This window comes from Notamacropus eugenii, chromosome 1 (assembly GCF_028372415.1).
Source record: "Notamacropus eugenii isolate mMacEug1 chromosome 1, mMacEug1.pri_v2, whole genome shotgun sequence".
In the NCBI taxonomy this organism is placed as follows: Eukaryota; Metazoa; Chordata; class Mammalia; order Diprotodontia; family Macropodidae; genus Notamacropus; species Notamacropus eugenii.
The window spans coordinates 337,546,679-337,568,053 of NC_092872.1; the positions used below are offsets into that span (position 1 = coordinate 337,546,679).

Consider the following 21,375-nt stretch of genomic DNA (forward strand, 5'->3'; position numbering starts at 1 on the left):
AATATAATATAAATATGAGTTCCAAGGAAACTCTCCATTTTCCAAATAAAATACTTTATGGAGCAAATACATTCACAATCTTCTCTGTGTATTATACACTTTTAAACTAATTCCAATCCCTGGCATAAGATATTTTATTTTTAACAAAAGAAGTAAAACTAGTGCTTATTGGAAGAAACCATGAAATATAACAGCAACAGAAAACTGAGAGTCAGGAAATGTGGAGTCTTCTGCCACTAACTTGCTCTGCAAGCTTTGGCAAACTCATTCTCAATTCAGTTCAGATAAGGAGTTGGACTACCTGCTCTCTGAGGTCCCTTTGGGCTCTAAATCCTATAATCCCCATGACTGGATGGTCTTTAAGGTTCCTCTCAGCTACAACATTACAAGGCAAACTATATCTATATTTCTCTTATATTCACCATAGGCTTGATCCTTGATTCATTTTTGTCAAACAGTTTAGATGAAGGATTATCCAAAGGAGAGAGATGGACTAAATGCTCTCCGCATATGTCTTGTAACTAACCATAGAAGTCTCTGATTTTAAAATGAGGCTTTGCAGAAGAGACCGGCAATATTCTAGCAACCTTGTGCAGCCCCAAAGCAAAGCGTCCCTGCATTTTATTTGTAGCATGGTTCCCTTTGTTCTCAAATCATCAAGAAAATTAAAAATGAAATTTAACCTTTGATTCTGTGTAAATCTTCTTTCTTTTAGGGATGATCTGGTCTGAATGCAAAGAGATCTGGGAGGAAGGACCCCGCGAATATGTCATGCACCTGTGGAATCTCCTGGATTTTGGAATGTTGTCCATCTTTGTGGCTTCCTTCACTGCAAGGTTCATGGCTTTTCTAAAAGCCAGTGAAGCTCAGATGTATGTGGATCAGTATGTACAGGATGATAACCTCAACAACGTTACACTTCCCCCAGAAGTGGCCTACTTTACCTATGGTAAGACATCATGGTTGGACTCACAGCTTGGGGACATGTGGCACGATGGGAAAAGCTCTGTCCTTGGAAGCAGAAGGCTTCAGTTTAAGTCTAGGTTCTGCAATTGATTGCTGTGTGATCTAAGCAAGTCACTTAAACTCTCCGTACCCATTTTGTCATCCATAAAATGGGACAATAATGGTTGGGATCACTACCACTCTAACAAGTGTATTTTGAGACTCAAAAAGGCAAGAAATGGCTGGCATGTGAAAGAATGATTAGACTTGTCTTTCTTGGAAGTAGGAGCGACGGATGGGAGGGACCTGCAGGGAGGCAGATGTAGGTTCAATGGAAGGCAAAACTTAGTAATTTGAATTGTCCAAAAGAAGAATGGGCAGCCTCAGATAATAATGAGGTCCTGTCCCTGGAGGTTCTACAGTAGAGGCTATAGAGAATCGGAGCTTCTTGGCTGAGCTGCACTACACTTCTGAAGTCTTTTTTTAAATCATTATTTTTCTTAGATTCCATGATTCAGGGAGATATTGTACCTGCAGTACTTTATAAAGTGATCGCTATAGTTTATTGGTCATTTCATCGTTATTGCAATCATACATGTACACACACACACACACACACACACACACACACACACACTGAGTAAAGAATTTTTCTTCTAATGGTGGCAATGGTAACTCCATCTGCTTTGTCTTTCTCACATAGGGTCAACCCAAAACAACCTCACACAGCCACAAAGAGATCTGGTCAGGGTGTGCAGTTCAGCAAGCTGAAAACAAGGAGAAGAACCACAAGTTTTCCATAAACAAACAAACACAAAGAAATCTCTTCTCCTTAGGAAAGACAGTTTGATTTGGGTGATGATGCTTTGGTTCTGTTTTTATGGACCCACTTTTCCCCCTTAACAAATATCTGGTGTTTTAATTCCTATTCAGAAGTATGATGATCTTAGTTAGCGTTTATATTTGCAAAACACTTTGCAGATATTATCTCATTTGACCCACACATCAACCCAGGATGACAGGTGCTTCTATTACTCTTATTTTACAGATGAGGAAACTGAGGCAGGTAATGGTTAAGTGACAATAATAATAACAGTACTTTAAAGTCTGCAAAGTGCTTTATAAATTTTATCTAATTTTATCCCCATAACACGGAGAGGTAGATGCGACTTGCCCAGCGGCATAAAGTATGTGAGATTAGATTTGAACTCAGGTCTACTCGACTCCATTCACTACAACATCTAGCTGCCCCTAACTCTTAATAACTATAGCAATAAGAAAAGTGAGACAAAGTGGTATGGCACATTGGACACTGATCTACAGAATCAGGTTACCTCGATGTTAGTCCCAACTGTGGCACCAAGCAATTATCTATGTTACCTTGAGCTAATACTTTCCTCTTTGGGCCTCAGTTTCCCCAACTTGTAAACAAGAGATTAGAACAAGATGGTCTCAATGGTCCCTTTCAGCTTTTAAATTCTATGATTTTTCAAAGGTCACATACTCCACAAATTCTCAGGATTGGGAGACACTAAAGCCATAATGACCCAATGCAAGTTCCCAATGAGAGAAGTGTGTGCAGGAGCATAAAATGCCCCCCTTTGACGATGGTGAAGCTTATTTGGCCAGGAGATTCTAATAACGAAATAAAATAATAACAAGCACAAATTTTCAATCCAAGAATCCATTATGCCCAGCCAGTGTGCCTGTTAATCAAATTTCCATAAAATGAATCACATTTTAAATGTTCTAGGGAAGCTTACCATTTCAAGAGGTCCTGTACTGATTTTTTTTAATGAAGGATCTTTCTACAATGCCTATTGCCACTGGTTTGCTTACAAAGGAAGACTTCCTTAAGACATGATTCACCTACACTTAGTTATTGTGTTCAGCTCACCAGAGGAGACTGACAAAGCCCCAGGCTAGGGTAAACCTGTTTTTTTATTAATAACACAGTTCAGGACATAGCTCTGCCAGCTGACGGTGAATTACATTTCATCGTGGGCAAGTTAAGATTATCCCCAGATGACAGTATTATTAGTCAAGGTTTCCTAGTTTAAACTGAACCTTTTTCAGGAAAGCTTGATTTGCGTTATTTTAGTTATTTTTTCTAAAACTATTTGTCTAGGCTCTTGCAACGCTATCTAGTGAAGAGTGCCCTCTGGTGGACATACAGTATTTACTTTCAACCTTTCTCTAGGGTCCCTTACAGCACAAGGTTATACAATGACAGTTACAAAATGCCAGAGCTGGAAACTGAGGCTCAGAGACTTTTCCATGGTTATGCAGCTCATCACCTGGGAAAACCAGGAACCCAGGTCTCCAGAGTCCCCATCTCAGGCATCCCCAATATCTCATCAGTTGTTACGGTCCAGGAAATTGTTAGGGGACCTTTGATGCACCCCATCCATCTCAGATTGTTCACAGAAGGCTGGTCAAGCAGAAGGAGATTTCAGCAGCAGAATAAAATGTTATTCATTATACTTTTGATTTCTTTTAAGTAAAGCCTGACCCAGTGAAATAGCTTTATAGAGAAATCATCCAACATGATTGGTATGAAGTTAGAAGACCTGGGCTTGGATCTTGGTGAAGCAACTTATTACTCCAAGGCTCCCCCATTCTCTGGGCCTCAGTTGCATCCTCAGGAAAATAAAATATGGGCTAGATGATCCTTCTAAGCCCAAGGATCCAATAAACATTTACCTATAATATACAAGGCACTGGTCGGTGCTGAGGGTATAAAGATTAAGAAATTCCATTTCTTCTGTTCTACGTGTGGTACCATGAAAAGATAGTATGTTAGGCTTGGAATCAAATGGCTATTTCTGCCTTACTCTCCATGTTACCTTGAGCAAATCACTTAGTGTCTCCACACCTGTTTCCTCATCTATAAAATGAATGAGCCAAACTAAATGACCTCTAACATTTCTCCCAGCTCTCAGTCTTTTAAGCCAATCAATGTTTCTTGATCAACCATAAGAGCAACTTTTGTGAATGTGGTGAGAGTCATTTCCTTGGGATGAGTAGGACTTCATCTTGTACCAAGTCACTTATCCAGAGTTAGGAAGTTATTAGAAATATCAGCATTTGTTCCTTTCACTTTTCTGTCTGAATTTCAGGGTTATGGGCCTTCAGTTACATTAGGTAAACTTAGAGGAGCAAATATAAGCTATAATTTTGCATTTATTCAGTTATTAGGTCTCAATTTAAACAGATGCCTAGCTAACTGAAGCTTTCTTCTCCTTTTTTTTTTCTTGAGTTTGATTTTGAAAACTGGGATATTTATAGGGCTTTGTACAGTCCCAATGAATTAAAAGCAGGGGTGGGGAGGGACTTGGGGGTTGGAGAGCAAGATATTGATCCCATATTTAATATGGACAACAGTATGACCAAGCAGGGAGAAAACATCACATGACTTCAGACACTAATAGTGTCCTTACAGGCTCCTCTCATCATTCTCTGGTCCAGTCAGGCCACATCTGGACAGCAATATTCCCATTTTATGAAGCATGTTGAAAAATTGCAGCATGTTCAAAAGAGGGTGATCAGTTCAGTGAAAAGATTGGTAATAGCATCACGTAAGGATCAGTTAAAGAAAATGGAGAAAACTTTTAGGGAGGCTACAGGGATAGGGGAGCTCATGATCACTGTCTCAAAATGTTTAAAGAGCTGACATGAGCATAAGGAATTTAGATTTATTCTTAGATAGATTTGGGCCCCATGTGATAAAAACTTCATATTTAAGTCATTAAAAAATTCAAAGATGGCAATAGCCTCTGGATGACAACACATAAGGGATATTATAGAGAGAATTCCTATTTAGGGATGCTTTGGTCTAGCAGCTAAGGTCCCTTACAGCTCTAAGATTCTCTGATTCACAGTCATTGCTTATTCAAGGGGAAGCTTAGACAAAGATTCCACTCATTTAAGGAGTATCTCTCCCTACCATCCTTTCCAAGTGTTCTTTTCTTAAAATTAAGGAAAGACTCCAGCTAAATCAGCTTCTAGCCTTTGTTAGGTTAATACAGTAGCAGCTATCTTTACTCATCTCATTAACTCATGTTACACACAATGCATATTTAAGACAAAATAGACCAACAGAAAAGAGAAAACACAATATTCATACTTAAATGTGGAGTAGCGATTAGGGAACTGGTTTCAGGGTCAGGAAGACTTGAGTTCAAGTACTTGTAACATCACTATCCGTGTGACCCTAGGCAATTTACTGAAACCCTCAATCAGCTCTTTCAGATTAATAATGCTTTCTAAGTACTTTCTCAGGCATCACCCTTGCTCTTCACTTTCCTCCCTTTTCAGTCTTGACCCTGTAGTTAACCAATTCAACTCCATATTAGCTTCCACTATCAAAGCCCTTGCTTCTTTGTCATACCTCATGCTTTACAGATCTCAACCATGGAATACTTCCACCATGCATCTTCTCCATTCCTGCACACTTACGGTTGAACAGAGCTAGAGGAAGTCATACAGAAAAGCTAACTGGGTCCACTACAAATTTATCCTATCTCAACTTGGGCCCTCACTATAGCAAGGTAATCCCTTTACTCCTCTTTAATTGATTCTCTATTCTATTCCCCTCAAATGTTGTTCCAAACTTCCCCTTCTTTTCTCAAATATCCCACTTTCCCTTCCTTCTCCCTTTTTCAGATGAGGTCCTTACCCCATACTTCACACTAGGAAGCAGAGATGGTCCCATGAGCTCCTTCCCTATATATTTACATCTCAAAACTCCTAAACATAATTTTCCATTTTCCCCTTCTCTACTCCAGTCTCTCTGACAATGAAATGACCTTTCTCTTTGACAAGGCCAACCTCTATGAGTGTTCTTTACTTCCCTTCTCATCCTGGTTTTTCTGACAAACTGCTCTCTCTCTCTTTCTCTCTCTCTCTCTCTCCCTCTCTCTCTCTCTCTCTCTCTCTCTCTCTCTCTCTCTCTCTCTCTCTGTCTGTCTGTCTCTCTGTCTGTCTCTCTGTCTCTCTATCTCTACTGTCTCTCCTCTTCTTTCTCTCTGTCTCTTTTTCTTGATATTATCTCTTCTAGGGGTTTTTCTGGCACTGCCTTCTCCTAGTTTCTCCTTCCTCCCTGGTCTCCTTTGCTAATTCATCATCTATATCACATTCCCTAACTGTAGGTGCACCCCAAGGTTTTCTCCTGTGCCTCTTCTCTCTGTCATCTCCTTGGTAACCCTATCATCTCTCATGGCTTTGTTTATCATCTCTATGCAGATGACTGCAAGATCTATATGTCCATCCCTACACTTTCTCCTGAGATCCAGTACAACAACTTATCTCCATGTCCCATAGGCATATCAAACTCAAAATGTTCAAATCAGAACTCATTACTTTTCCCCAAACCCACTTCTCTTCCAAACTTCCTTTCTCTTTTAAATGCACCATTATCCTTTCAAACTTCCCAGGTTCCAAACCTCTGTGTCATCGTCAGTTCCTCACTTTCTCCCCTCCCATATGCAGTTTGTTGCCAACCTTAACATGTCTTCCTCCAAAAACATCCCTCACATCTAACTCTTCATCAGTCAAACAATCACCTTCATCACTTCTAGCTTGGATAAATATTTTTATTATTGTTGTTTAATCATTTTCAGTCATATCTGACTCTTCATGACCCTATTTGGGGTTTTCTTGACAAAGATACCAGAGCGGTTTACCATTTCTTTCTCCAGCTTATTTTATAGATGAGGACACAGACAAACAGTGTTAAGTGACTTGCCTAGGGTCACACATCTAGTAAGTATCTGAGGTCAAATTTGAACTCAGGTCTTCCTGGCTCCAAGCCCACTGCTCTATCTACTGCACCACCTAGCTGCCCCTGGTTAATTATAATAGTACTCACCTATTATTAACAATCCATCTATCCCCATACCAACCCACCCTCCACACAGCTTCCAATATGATTTTATTTAAATGAAGTTTGAATTATGTCATCCCCCTACCTGGGTGTTCCCCATTACCTCTGGAAGAAAATGTAAACTTCCTTGTCATTTAAAACTCTTCACATGCTGACCTGACAGCCTTCCAAGCCTCAATATACATTGCTTCCAGTCTGCACTCTGCAGTTCAGTCAAGACCCCTCCTGCTGTATTTCATACAAGATGCTATATCTCCCACCTCTTTGCTTTTGCTCTGGCTATGCCTGGAAAGCACTCCTTCCTCACCTGTCTCTCAGGATCCCTGGTTTCCTTCAAGATTCAGCCCAAGCACCACCTTGAAGCCTTTCTTAATCTTTGCAACTTCTGAGGCTCTCTCGCCAAAAACCATTGCTACATTTTGCATATGTAACATAGATTGACTATTCTTACAATCTAATGGTCAGGCCTCTTATGCTTTACTACCCCCTAGGCATCTTGGGTACCTTTAGTAGGTCAGGGAGTCTCTTTTCTTTGACTCAAGCCAGAGAAGATTGTTGTCTTTCATTGCTTACAGCCCCCACTGATCATGTTCTCCCATTTTAAGGACCCTTAGAAGCAGTGCTCTAATTCCATTTAACAATTTACAAAGGGATATTTACTTCAAAGAGAGAACACAAAGAAAAATACGAAACAGTTACCTCTCAATACCTTAGCGATATAATCCCATGTGCACCCTGTCTCAGTCTCTGGGGGGTGGGGGTGGGGGGAATGGAGAATTACTCTCACAGTTTAGCTCAGTTCTTAAATAGTTTTAGTCCACCAGGTTTAAACTCCTGACCTGTCTGCAACATCCAGCCTGCATTTCTGGTTCCCCTTCCCCATGGCTTACCTCACTCCCTTCACTGCTAATGAAAAAGTCAAAGTCACAGGTTATGTCTTAGGGCTACAACAGAGTAAAAGTGTGGGGGAGGGGGAGAAGCAAGGTGAGGTGGCCCTCAAGTTCTCCTCACTCTTATATATGAGGGACAAAATCTAAGTTCCATGATAGTGGAGATTGTTTCATTTTTGTATCACTACCATCTAGCACAGTGTCTGGTGTGCACAGAGTAGGAACAGAGAAAATAACTAAACCTGTGATTTCATTGTTATGGGGAACTTCCCATTGAGGAAACTCTACCACTAATTCAAATCAGCACCTTCTCTGTAACTTACAGCCTTAGAAAGTAGCCTAATACATGAAGGGGTTAAGAGATTTGTCCAGGGCTACACGGTCAGTATGTCAAAGGTAGGGCTTGAACTCGGGTCTTCCCAACTCCAAGGTCAGCTCTTTATCCAATATTTCAGACCGCTTAATACTTGCCTATTGATTAATAAGTTGCAATACAGTTGCCAATGAGTACTGATAGAAGGAATTTTCTTGGAAGGAGTTCTCTTCACCGTTGAAATCATAGGAATGACTTTTTTTTTTAAAGTATTATAGGTCCTGGGAGAAAGTGGTTTAACGACCTGACTTTGAAGTCTGGCAAAAGCCAGGGTTCAAGTCTTGCCTCTGAATTATACTAGGTTTGTGACCAAGGACAGACACATCACTTGATCTCTTAGTGCTCCAGACAATGCTCTAAAAATGTAAATTACTAATAAACTACCCATTTTCATGAGTGAAGGGGAGAGTCTACACTGGAAGTTCCTTTCATTGATGAAAACACAGATCACTACATATAGAAATATATATATACATACAAATATGAAGAGAAAATATGTACATATATGCGTATATACTTATGTACATATATGTACATATACATATATGTGTGTATATATGTAATACTTCTTAATACACACTATTATTTATACAGTAGATAAGTGCTTTTGCAAGATTTTTTTAATACACCTTTCTGTATGTAGAATATCAATCACTCTAGTTTCACAATATAGATAAAGTCAGCACTGGGGACTTGACTCTCAGGAAACGGGCAGCCTGATTGTCCCCATTCCCTCCTCTGCCGTGTATGCAGCCTAGAACCTGTAAAATAACATTTTTCAGTTAAAACCAGTTCAACAAGTGTTTATTAAGCACCTACTATGTGCAAAGCACTGTGCTAGCCTGGGAATGTAAAGACAAGAAAGGAACAGTTGCTGTGCTCAAGAGATTTACATTCTATTGGAAGACCCCCTAAGTGGTCCATATTTGCTGTAGTCACATGTGGGACAGGGGATTGCAGAAGAAAGTTGGCCCAAGAAGTCCATTGGTAAAGTGCAAAGAGTCAGCAGGATCTGGCTCTGCTTCCCACTAGCTGTGTGACCCTGGATAAGTCTCTTGATTCTTCTGAATTCTAATTCCTCATCTGTAAAATAAGAGGGTTAGACTAGACTCACAGATGTCAAACTGGCAGCCCACCAGCCTACCTGCAAAAAGCCCAAGTGAAGACCAAACCAGATTAAAATGTAATTGGGAAATGTTTAACGAAATAATTTTAAAAAACAATATAGACAATGTTAATTTAGGGTTTTCTGAGTCAATATGTAGCCCACAGAGACATCTTTCTCTTTGACTGTGCACAAGATGATTTCCAAGGACCCTTCTGACTAAATACTAGGTTCCTTTAAGCACCCTACAGTCTCCAAATCAGTGTTTGCTCACTACAAAGCAGTTTGGAGGCCACTATAATAATGACGACTGTAATAGCTCACATCTATATGGCTTTACAAAGTGCTTTCCTTACAACAACCTGTAAAACAGCTAGAGCTAGGATTACTACCTTCATGTTACAGATCTGAGGTTCAGGTAGTTAAAAATCCCATATTCATGGTCATGCAGCTCATAAGCACCAACAATGGAACTTGAATCTAGGTCTCCTGACTCTATTAAATTGTGAATTCCTTCAGATCAAGGTGCATGTTGTATCTTTTGCTTCTTCAGTGACTAACCCTGCATCTTGCATGTAGTGGATGCTTAACAAATGTTTTCTATTTTTGTATCACAGATTTAGAGCTTGATAGAATTTTGAGGTCATTTAATTCCTCCCTCTCATTTTACAGATAAAGAACTGAGATGCAGAGAAGTTTAGTGACATGCCTAAGGTCACACAGTTTATCACTGGCAGAGCTGAGTCCTCTGACTCTTAAGCACCTCTCTCTGTACCAACCCAAATGTCCCTAGGGGCATTGCTCTTTCATACAGCTTTCAGGAGAGTGATTTCCCCCTTATTAACCTCTATTCTCCAGCAAAGTACAGAGGAATGATAATAGTATTTGTTACAGAATCAAATTACTTTATATATGGTATTCATTTTACAGAAGAGGAAACTACAGCTCAGTGATTTTTCTCCTGCAACAATACACACCTAGTGAAGAATAATGCCTTGAATTCAAATTCTGTGTCTCCGAATCCAGTGCTTTTCCCACCACACCAGAACCATGCTATTGACATACTGCTAAACAGATTAAATTTAATACCAATAATAAATAGCATTTACAGAGTAGCTAATACACAGCAGGCACTATGCTAAGCTATTTATAAATATCATTTCATTTTATCCTCACAGCAACCCTACAAGGTAAGTGTTATTTTTATCCCCATTTTACAGTTGAGAAAACTGAGGCAAACAGCAGTTAAGTGACTTGAACAAGGCGATACAGCTTGTGAGCGTCTGACATCAAATTTGAACTCAGGTCTTCCTGACTCCAAGCTTTGTCCATTGTGCCACTTAGCTATATTTTAGTAGTGAAATGTGGTTCTTCCAGTTTAAAAATCTTAGGTATGGTAATCCTAAAATGAAGCATCCCTCCTTGCAATTTGGATGTAGGGGACCCCTAATCAATCCCTAGTGTCGGATACCTCCTAGGACAGTTTTAGCTCCAGCACAAGTTATCAACAATTAGGGATAATCTTGGCCAAATCTAGAGAGCAAGTCACTTCCTGGGCTGTATCATAACCATGGTTCTGTTTTCTTTGCCTTCTACTACTCATCATCCTAAGGAAAAGTAGAAGAACACATTGTTAACCTTCCCTCTAACTTAGGTAATGTTAATGAGAAAATATTTAGAGTATCATAGATTCAGGAAAGGAAGAGATCTTAAGGATCATTAAATCCAACCCCTTCATCTAATCAATGAGGGAAAAGGTCCAAAGTGGCTTTCCTTTAAGTGACTTTCTATTTTGACCTCATCCCTCTAAAGTACCCTGTCCACTCTACATCTAGACCACTCAAGATTGCATATCAGATCTCTGTGCTTCTTGAACCTTGTGGCTATGAATACTCAGTAACCCTGTCCTATTTCCTACTAGGCCCTTTCTCTTCCCTAATGGATAACCTCCATGATTTTCTTCTAGCCAGGAACAAATGGCGGCCCTCTGACCCTCAGATCATATCAGAAGGACTCTATGCCATAGCCGTGGTACTGAGCTTCTCCCGCATTGCTTACATTCTTCCAGCCAACGAGAGCTTTGGGCCCCTGCAGATTTCTTTGGGAAGAACAGTGAAGGATATCTTCAAATTCATGGTCATTTTCATCATGGTGTTCGTTGCCTTCATGATTGGAATGTTCAACCTATATTCCTACTACCTTGGTGCAAAATACAACCCAGCATTTACAACGTGAGTATTCAGAAGGAATTATTGACCTGGGAGGTCCATGTGTCTTCACTGGGTTGTTTTATGTAACAGGCTAGTTTCCTTGGCAAGGCAGGCTGTGCTAAGGGAGGTAGAATGTTCAGGGAACAGCTAGTAATCCCATTAGATTGTAGAAAGTGTTTGTGAAAGTCATAGAAAAGGAAGGTACAAAGGGGTTAGTTGATTTATCCAAAGTCAGAACCTACACCTCCAATCCTCTCAAGTCCAAAATCATTACTCCACCCACAATATTACAGCTCCTAACCTACAATGAAAATTATTGGGGAGGGGGATGGAAAAACAGCTCTGAACCCCTGTAAGAACAGATTTATCAAGTGGGCAAGTTGATCACGCTTGCTATAGATGATGTTGGGTTCATCTGGACTGAGTCAGTTAATTCTGGGGAAACCCAGGAACAAATGTAGCAGGGCACTGGACTGCCAGTACAGTGGCTAGCATACACCGTGGAAGCCACCTGTTTACATTTTCACTCTCAAAACACAACAGTAGCACAAATTGAAATTTATTCTATCATGGAAAGAGCCCAGGTGGTTGAGTTATCCCAGGCTCCCTGACTCACTCTCTCTCTCTCAGTCTGCAGCTGCTGCTCTCTCTCGAAAGCAGCCTGTCAGAAGGCCAACCCTTAATCTGCAAGAAAAAAAAAAGGAAAAGCTTTGTTACCAGAATCATTTGTACCTGTAAAAGCCCCAAACCCTTGATGCAAACAATGCCTCGTATGCCTCAGCTAGAGAGCTAAAAACTTACACTGTCCAATACCAATATTAACCCAAGGGAAACAGAGGGTCTCAGCACTACTTAGTTATAGCTTTTGTTGCCACTTCCTGAAGATATAATTCATAACACATAAAAACAGGAAAACTCTGTCACCTAAAAACAAAAGACAGTACCTGAATCAAAAGGATAGGGAGGAACTCATCTGTCAGAGATTCTAGAAGTAATGGTCGAAAGATGTGGAAACGCCAGCATTGGGAATTTATGGGTTGGAAAATTACTATTGAGTAAAAGAATGTACAAGTATATCTTGGAAACCAAAACATCAAGGGAGAGTGATATGGACATTTTACAAATCAGAGAAAAAGAAGGATGATATAAACAACATGTCAGAGTCTTCCCAGAGAAAGGGAGGAAAGTCTCTTTGCTGAAGGGATGTGGGAAGGAAAGTGAGTCCCAGAGAGAGTGAAAATGAAGGCAAGATTTTTGTGTCCACACTGAATACATCATATTGGCAACTTCTAGAATGTGATGTAAAAAAATGAATAGCATTTGATTGAAAAGGAAAGCTGTCAAAAGAGCAGGAATGTACCTGGAGAGAGAATTTTTTTTCTAAATGTTACTTCAAAGGTTTTAAAGTTTCACTATTTATGCATCACCCCAGAAACATCTATTTGTTATTAAAAAAGGCCCCTATGAGATAATAGAGGTGAGGGTTCATCCTATTGTACTGAGCGCTAGCTATAATGAGGGGTGACCTCACTCTGACTCAGTCACATAGTTGTATCCAAGGCAACCTATCATGGGAATATTTCCTCATTATTTTCTTTCTTTCCCTTCACCTTTTTTTAAACTACCTAATTTTCTATACCTTGAACTTACAAAAATCACCTAAATCACCTGGTTCCTAGAGAACCTGAGGATTCTAACTTAAGGGAAGCTTTTTGCTATGTTCGGTTGTTTTCAGTCATGTCCAGCTCCTTATCCCATTTTGGGATTTTTTTCTGCAAAGTTACTAGAGTGAGTTTGCCTTTTACCGTCTCCAGTTCATTTTACAGATGAGGCAACTGAGACAAACAGGTTTAAGTGACTTGCCCTGGGTCACACAGTTAGAAAGTGTCTGGGGCACATTAAATATAGTCTGTAACCCATCAGGAGGTTAAGTTCCACAAGTTTGCTTGTAAGCCAGTTTCTCTGTCCATCCCCCAAAAAAGTTTTTGTATTATGAATAGGCATAACAACCAGGTCAGCCAACCAGGCTGCTCACTCAAAAATCAAACTAATCTGTAGCATCAATAGTACTAGTCAGAGTTCTAGGCCCTGAGAAAAGGAAGACGTGTCACAAGGGGTTTAGAGGAAAGACAAAACGCAGAGGAAGAGGAGGAAGAGGGGGAGAAATTCCTTGCCCTGTGTTGAGAATGATTGTCTCTGTACAAAATGTAAAAAATAGATAAGAACTGGCACTCTTTTTGAGAGGCACTATGATATAGTATAGTTTAGTAGTGAATTTGGAGTCATAAGATTTGAGTTCAAATCCTGCTTTGTTTGGTTTGGTTTGGTTTGCTTACTAACCGCATGATCTTGGACACGTCACCTAATTTCTCTGGGCCTCAGTTTCCTCACCTTTAAAATTAAGACATTGGATTGGATGACCTTTGAAGTCCTTTCCAAACCTAAATCTATGATCTTTGAAATCACTAAGCCTTACAACAGCACAGATATTATTATCTCTATTTTTTTAGGAGACTTACTTCACTATGATCATACAACAGAGTATTTGAGTCCAGGTTTTCTGGACTTGAGGCCCAGCACCCTTTCCACTGTGCCATCTCTTTCAGCTCCATGGACTCCTCTGCTCAGAAGTGTCTACAGGATACTTTAATTGGTCCCTCATTGTACAGACACACTGTACAAGTGATCCAGACCTGTTCTCCCTCACCCTCCTACAATTTCTATATGTTCCAAAATTACCTACTTTCCCTTTCTACCTCCTTCAATAAAATTATCCTTCTAATGTTCTTGAACTCATCTAGATTTTACAGAGAAAGAAAGTTGCTTGGTAAATTGATGCTGAGGTAGGTGCAACTATTAGCCTAGCATTCTCTAAGATGTCAATATTTTTTAAATGGAGATATTTTAAGCCAAATTATTATATAAAGAATGAGATAAATCAGTGTAACAAAGTGAGATTTGTAAAATCTCAGATAGTTTAGAGGGAAGCAATTTCAGGGCATAGGAGTCATCAGACTCATCCTGCCCTAAACTCTATCTTATTTTCATGACTTCTTCCCTTCCTCTGCTTTGGAGTCCACAGGCTTTTCAAAATCAAGTTTGGGGGTTACACACACACACACACACACACACACACACACACACACACACACACACACACACAAAATCTCCTACTGCAGTGGCAATGGGAGGTCCAGCAAAGTTGAAAGTGATCAGGGATGGCAGAAGCTGTGTTTTTAAGCAGAAAATTTAAGTTGGTTGTTGCCTATATGTGTTAGATGGCGGCACCTCCTGGCAAATTTTCATACTGCAGCCTGATTGGTCAACACAGTGAATGTCCAGAAAAAAAGATGAAAGTGCTAGGACTGTAGCATTAAGGGATTTGGATAAAGAAGAAGGGGGATAGATATTTCCCCCTGCTCCTCAAATGCAACATCCTATCTGCTTTAAGTCTGTTCTCCTTCCCTCACTTTATCTATCGAAGTACCATCCATCTGTTAAACCATACATCAGGAAAGGATACATGAAGGATCTGAACCTAAGTTGAGCCTTGAAGGAAGACAATGATTCCCAGAAGTGGTGATGAGGAAAGACTGTGTTCCAAGAATGGGGAATGGCTTGTTTTAATGAATGGAGGAAAGACACGGACCATTGAGTTTAGAGAACAATTAGTACTGCAGCTTGGCTGGAACATAAAGTGTATGAATAGGAAATAAAGCAAATACCATTTCCCTATTTACTTCTGTGATAAAATCAGAGATACATTGACCTAGAGCTGGAAGGGACTTTAGAGTTCTATCTCCTCATTTTAAAGATTAGGAAACTCAGACCCAGAGAGGTTAAATGAAATTATACAAGGTGAAACAATCTGGCACTTCCTGAACAAGACAAGAGCAGCCAGTGACCAGTGAATCCATAGGTATAAACATTATCATTAAAGAATAGTTTCAATCTGAGAACACATTTTTATTTTGCTTCTTTCTGACTGATATATTCAAAAGTCCCTGAAGTTTATTTACCCTAGATTGGTGAATTTGGAAAGGATATCAACTTTACTCCTGTTTGTAAACTATCCTCTCAGGGGAAGAACCAGTCATGGTTAGTTATCTTGCCTGGAAGAACTGGCTAATTTTTAGATTACCCTTTTGTGTAGTGTTGTTATGTCTTAATATTAGGATATTAGGGTGACTGGCACATACAAGTCCTCACAGTAGCCTTTATTTTGATGCCAAAAGTGCTGACCATAGTTCAATCTAAACTCTGATACTTGCTACTTGTGTGACCTTGCAAGTCTGGCTGAAAAATAGTATAATAACTTGAAAGGATGATGGGGTCAGGGGAGGTTTGTTTTTTTTTATCATGGAGAAAACTGAGGCATGTCTATAACTAATAGGAAAGAAGCCAGTAGATAGGTAGAGGCTGAGGAGTAAAGAAGGAGCCTGAGATAATTAGTGGGAGCATCCTGCTTGACTCTGAACTCATTAGCTTTCCCCATCTCTCCAGATGAGGTCGCCATCATCCTCCTGGTCACCTAAACTCTAAACCTTGCTGTCATCCTCTACTTCTCACTCTTTCTCATATTAAATTTGCTGCTAAATCTTGTCGTTTCTATCTTCCCAACATCTTTCATATATGTCCCTTCACTCCTCCCACAGCCTGTTACAATAGTCTTATGACTGGTCTCCTTGCCTCCAGGCTCTCCCCACTATAATCCATCCTCCCTTCAGTTAAGAAAATGATTTTCCTGAAGCACAGATCTGATCATGTTCACACACTCTCCCCCTTCTTTCTCTCTCTCTCTCTCTCTCTCTCTCTCTCTCTCTCTCTCTCTCTCTCTCTCTCTCTCTCTCTCTCTCTCTCTCTCTCTCTCTCTCTCTTTCATTTGTAGCTTCCCTTTACTTCCAAGATTAAATATTGGAATTCACAGCCCATCACAACTCAGCCTCCTCCTACTTTTCAGTTTTCTTACATTTTTCTTCCTTCTTTACATTCTAGGTTTCAGCCACATTGGTCTATTGGCTGTTCCTCACCCATCTCCTGGCTCTGTGACCTTTCATTGGCTGCTTCCACACTTACAATACTTTGCTCACTCATCTCTTCCTCTTAAAATTCCCAACTTCCTTCAAGATTCATTCAAATTCCACCTTCTACAGCAGCAGCCTTCCTCCATTCCCCCATTACTAGCATTTTCCCTCTAAGATTACCTCTTATCTACTCTGTATAATGACTATGTGCTGTCTTCCCCATTCAAACATGAGCTCCTGGAGAGTAGGGATCACAGTTGTCCCTTCCACATCTTCATTTTGATATATCATGGGTCAGCATAAGAAATTAAATGGGAATTTTGGAAGAGTTTTGTAGAAGCAATAGACAACACAGAAAAAGTTCAAAAACTCAGAAATGCATATATTTATATGTATAGTATTGTATAATAGCAACATGTTTTCTTTTTTAGTATCATAACAATTCAGACTTCTTCTCTGGTATGAAGGGAGGGTCAAAAACTTTTAAGTGGATTTTCCAGATTTTCCAGGGACACTGAACCCCTAACCCTCATGATGCAGAAGGGATAACTGTATTTTAATCTAACTGTCTCTCCAACCTGCATCACAGTATAGTCTATACCTTCTAGTCTGTAATGGACAGTTAGGTAGTACAGTGGATAAAGTTCTGGAGTCATGACAGACCTGAGGTCAAATCTGACCTCAGACGCTAGCTGTAACCCCAGGCAAGTCACTTAACCTCTGTTTACCTCAGTTTTCTTATCTGTAAAATGGGGATAATAATACCATCGCTTTTCCAGGGTTGTTGTGAAAATAAAATGATATAATAATTTCTAAGTGTTTAGCATAAAGCCTGGCACAGAGGAAGTGCTATATAAATGCTAGCTATTATTACCATTCTATGCTTTTTCTCCCCTCTCTATTTCTGTGCCTTTGTTCAGGTCATTTCCACATGGACTTCTTCCTTCTCCTTCACTCGACTCCTGTCTCCATATGTCCAAATTTCTCCCTTCCTTCAAGGCACAACTCTGTCATGGCATTTTCTGTGTAGTGGTATATCCCCAGGTGAAAACTCTCTCCCTCCTCAGATTTCTCAAATCACTCTTCCTGAACATCTCCATTTTGCTTGTCTTATCCTCCTTTGTATCATAGCTATTTGTGAACATGGGATCATTGAATCTTAGAGCCAGAAGGGAGCTGAGAGGCTATTTAGCACAACTTGCTCATTTTACAGATGAGGAAACAGATGGAAAAACAAAAACAAAAACTGAGGGAGAAACTCTCTTATAAGAAACTAATGCTTTTCCAGGGTGTCATGTTATTTCCCTCTCTTCCTTTTTCTCCTTTATGTTGTCCCTTTAATGAGAACGGGACCTATTGCTTTACGTCCCTCTAAATGAGTATCTGAAAAGACCTTAACCTAATAGGGCCAACATCTCCCACTGCATCCTGGGCTGTCCCCAGTCATCCTGATGAATATCTGGTCACTGGATTCAGATGGCTCAGGAGGAGAAGTGAGGCTGGTGACCTTGCACAGCCCTTCCTCACTCAAACAAAGTCAAATGCAAGTCATGTTATTATTTCTCTGATGACATGATCTTCTTCAAAAACAAAGGACAAATACAACCTGTGAGTAGACTGAGCTGTCTGAGTGGAGACCCAGCTAGCTGGGTAACGCAGCTCATCTTCTCCCTCCTGTCTCTCTCTCCCTTTCCTTCTCCTCTCCCAAGGAAAGTAAATTTGGATGGCCAGAAGCTGCCCGGTTAACTTGGAGTTTACTGGTTAGATGTTTTACTTCCTCCCTCCCTCCCTTCCTTTCTTCCTTCCTTCCTTCCTTCCTTCCTGTCTTGTCTTTTCCAAAACCTTAAACCCAGTGTACTCTGAAGCCCATAGATTGGACAACAATGGGTCCCACCCAAGCTCCACTTAATGATTGTTTTCTGGACCCTCCTGACTTAGAGTCAGTATCCTTAGTAACTGTTTCCCTTTCCCTTCCAGCTTGATTTAGTTATTTTTTTTCTTTTGTTCATTAAAGGGGCCTTCTTAAAGAGGCCTATTTACTGAACTATGTTAGCTGCCTGTGATTGAGTACCTGAAAAGGCCTTAGCCCAAAAAGGCTAAGGTCTCCCATTGCATCCTGGGTCATCTCCAGTCATCCTGATGAATATCAGGATGGTCACTGAATCCAGATGGCTCAGGAGAACAAAGCGAGGCTAGTGATTTTGCACAGCATTCCCTCATTCAAAACAAAGTCAAGTGCAAGTCACGTCATCATTTCTCTTATGTCATGGTCCTCTTCGAAAACAAAGGACAAACACAGCAACCTCTATTCTCCCTCTCCTCCCTATCTCTGGATCATAAGCTGGTTGTGTGTTGCCTCCATCACAATATCCTCAGTACTTATCATGGGATAGGTGTATAGCTGTCATTTAGTTGGTTGAATTGAATTGAACTGATGAGAACTCCAGCATTTCAAAGACATATTAGTTATCCCCTCTCCCTGTTTACACAATTTCTTTTACTTTAAAGTTTTATTGGTAATTTGTTCTTACACTGAAAACATTTGCAATAAGTACAGATTAAAACCAATTCTGTGAGAAGTCTCTTGTGAAAAGTAAAACAGTTAAGCTAATTTAACAATAAAGTAACCTCATCTGAAAATGTACATCCGTAGCATCCCTCCATTAATTGCCTTATTTTAAATTAACAGAAATTTTCTGTTCCTCCTACTTCGTACCTCAGTGAATAAAAGAGAAGATAAATTCTGTTAACAAATATGCAATCAAGCAAGACAAATTTCCTCATTAAGAGAGCGTGTGTGCCTCCATGCATGTGTGTGTTATTCTGCACCCTAAATCCCTTCTCTGTCAGGAGACAAATAGTATATTTCATCATCAGTCCCCTGGAGTCCTGGATGGTCATTGTGTTGTTAATATATAAATTGTTCTAGTTCTACACATTTCATTCCTCATCAGGTTATAAAAGTTCTCAAAATTGTTCATTTTTGTAATATTGATATTATAATATAAATTGTTCTTCTAGTTCTGTTTACTTCATTCTAAATCAGTTCTTATGTTTTTTCAAGTGTCTTTGCAATTATCTATTTCCTCATTTCTTCCAACACAATAGTATTCCATCATAGTCATATACTACAACTTATTCAGTCATTCCTCAAAATGCCATTGCAAAAAGAGAGGCTATCAATATTTTTGTATGCATAGGACTTTTATTTATTTCTTTGACATCTTTTGGGCATAGGCCTAGAAGCAGTAATTTTTTGTGTATGATTCCAAATTATTTCTAGAATGGTTTATCTATTTCCAGTTCCTCGGTGCATCATTTTGCCTCTGTTCCCACAGCCCCTCCAACATTTATTCTTTTCTTTTTTTATCATCTTTAACAGTCTGATTTGTGAGAAATAGAATCCCAGAATTGCTTTCAATCAAATATCTCTCATAGGAAATTGGAACAGTTTTCTCTTACTATGTCAACTTTGGGGTTTGTTTTTGCTTTTTTAAAGCAGGATTTTATATGCTCTATGCTTCCTGGGTAGCTTTGCAACTGTAAATAAGAGGTTATCTACAGAAAGCAACCTGCAAAAGCATGAATATTCCCTTATTACATTTTTATCAAGGAACCTCCAATTTTCTTTTTCATAGATAGCTTGGTTGCCATTGTGGGTTTTTTCACTCCTTGAGTTCATTCATCTCTTTAGACCATTTATCAACTGGGGAATGGAACTTCTCATTTCAAATTTTAATTAGAAATGACATCTTTAGAGAAAAATTTGCTGCAAAGATTTCCCCCTCCAAATAATTGTTTATTTTTTAATCTTAGTTTTATTGGATTTGTTTGTGCAAAACTTTTAAATTTCATGCACTCAAAATTGTACATTTTATCCTCTGTTATCCCCTCTAACCTTAAGTTTTTCATAAACTTCCTTTTATCCAAAAATACATCTAATAGGGTTTTTTTTTCTGTGTTTCTATAATTAGTATCTAATAAGACCTTTTATATTTAAGTCACATCATATCTTAGTATAGGGGGTGACGTGCTTCTCTAAATCTAATTTCTTTTATATTGTTGTCCAATTTTCCCAGTATATTTTGTCAAATACTGAGACTTTATCCCAGTAATTGGGGTATTTTTATTTATTGAATACTGGAGTACTAGATACATTTCATATGAATGTTATATAACTAATTTGTTTCACTGACTAATCTCTCTTTTTAACCAGTACCAATTTGTTTTGAGCTTTACTACTCTGTGACATAGTTTGAGATCTTACACATTTAGGCTCCCTTCATTCCCATCACTTTTCATTATTCCTTCTGAGATGCTTGACCTTTTCTACCTTCGTGTCATTTTCATTATTTTTTAATAGTTACATATAATAATCCTTTGATCATTTGGTATGGCATTGAGTCAGTAAATTAATTTTTGTAACATCTTTATTATATTGATTCCTCATGAGCAATTAATATTTTTTCCAATAACTTGGATCTATCTATAGTTGTGTAAATAGTAAATTGTAGTTGTATTTATATAATTTTTGTGAATATCCAGTTAAGTATAGTCCCAAGTAGCTTATACAGTCTGTATCTTTTTCTGTCACTTTTTGCTGGATTTTATTGGTGTTATATAGAACTGCTGATGATTTCTGCAGATTTATATTCCACAAGAAGATTGAAATTATTTCAATTAACATTTAGTTGACTCTTTAGGTTCTTTAAGTACACCATCATATCATACACAAATACATAACAATTTTGCTTATTCATTACCTATTCTCATTCTTCAATTTCTTTTTCTAGTCTTATAGCTTTTGTCAGCATTTCTAATAATATGTCAAATTTCACTCCCTGAATTTATTGGAAAGTATCTAGTTTATCTCTGTTACATACACATAATAGTTTGAGATATATATTATTTATCGTCTTAAGGTAAGGACTTTCTAGTGTTTTT

At 39.0% G+C, this 21,375-nt stretch overlaps 1 protein-coding gene across 1 annotated transcript in view; it reads left to right on the top strand.

Annotated features, from left to right (window-relative positions):
• The window catches only part of TRPC7 (transient receptor potential cation channel subfamily C member 7), a 260,948-nt gene that overhangs the window by 184,741 nt on the left and 54,832 nt on the right, over positions 1-21,375 (top strand). The window contains exons 6-7 of the mRNA XM_072628831.1: positions 716-949; positions 11,164-11,428. Coding sequence (XP_072484932.1) covers positions 716-949; positions 11,164-11,428 — 499 coding nt within the window. The remainder of the gene's footprint in view (positions 1-715; positions 950-11,163; positions 11,429-21,375) is intronic.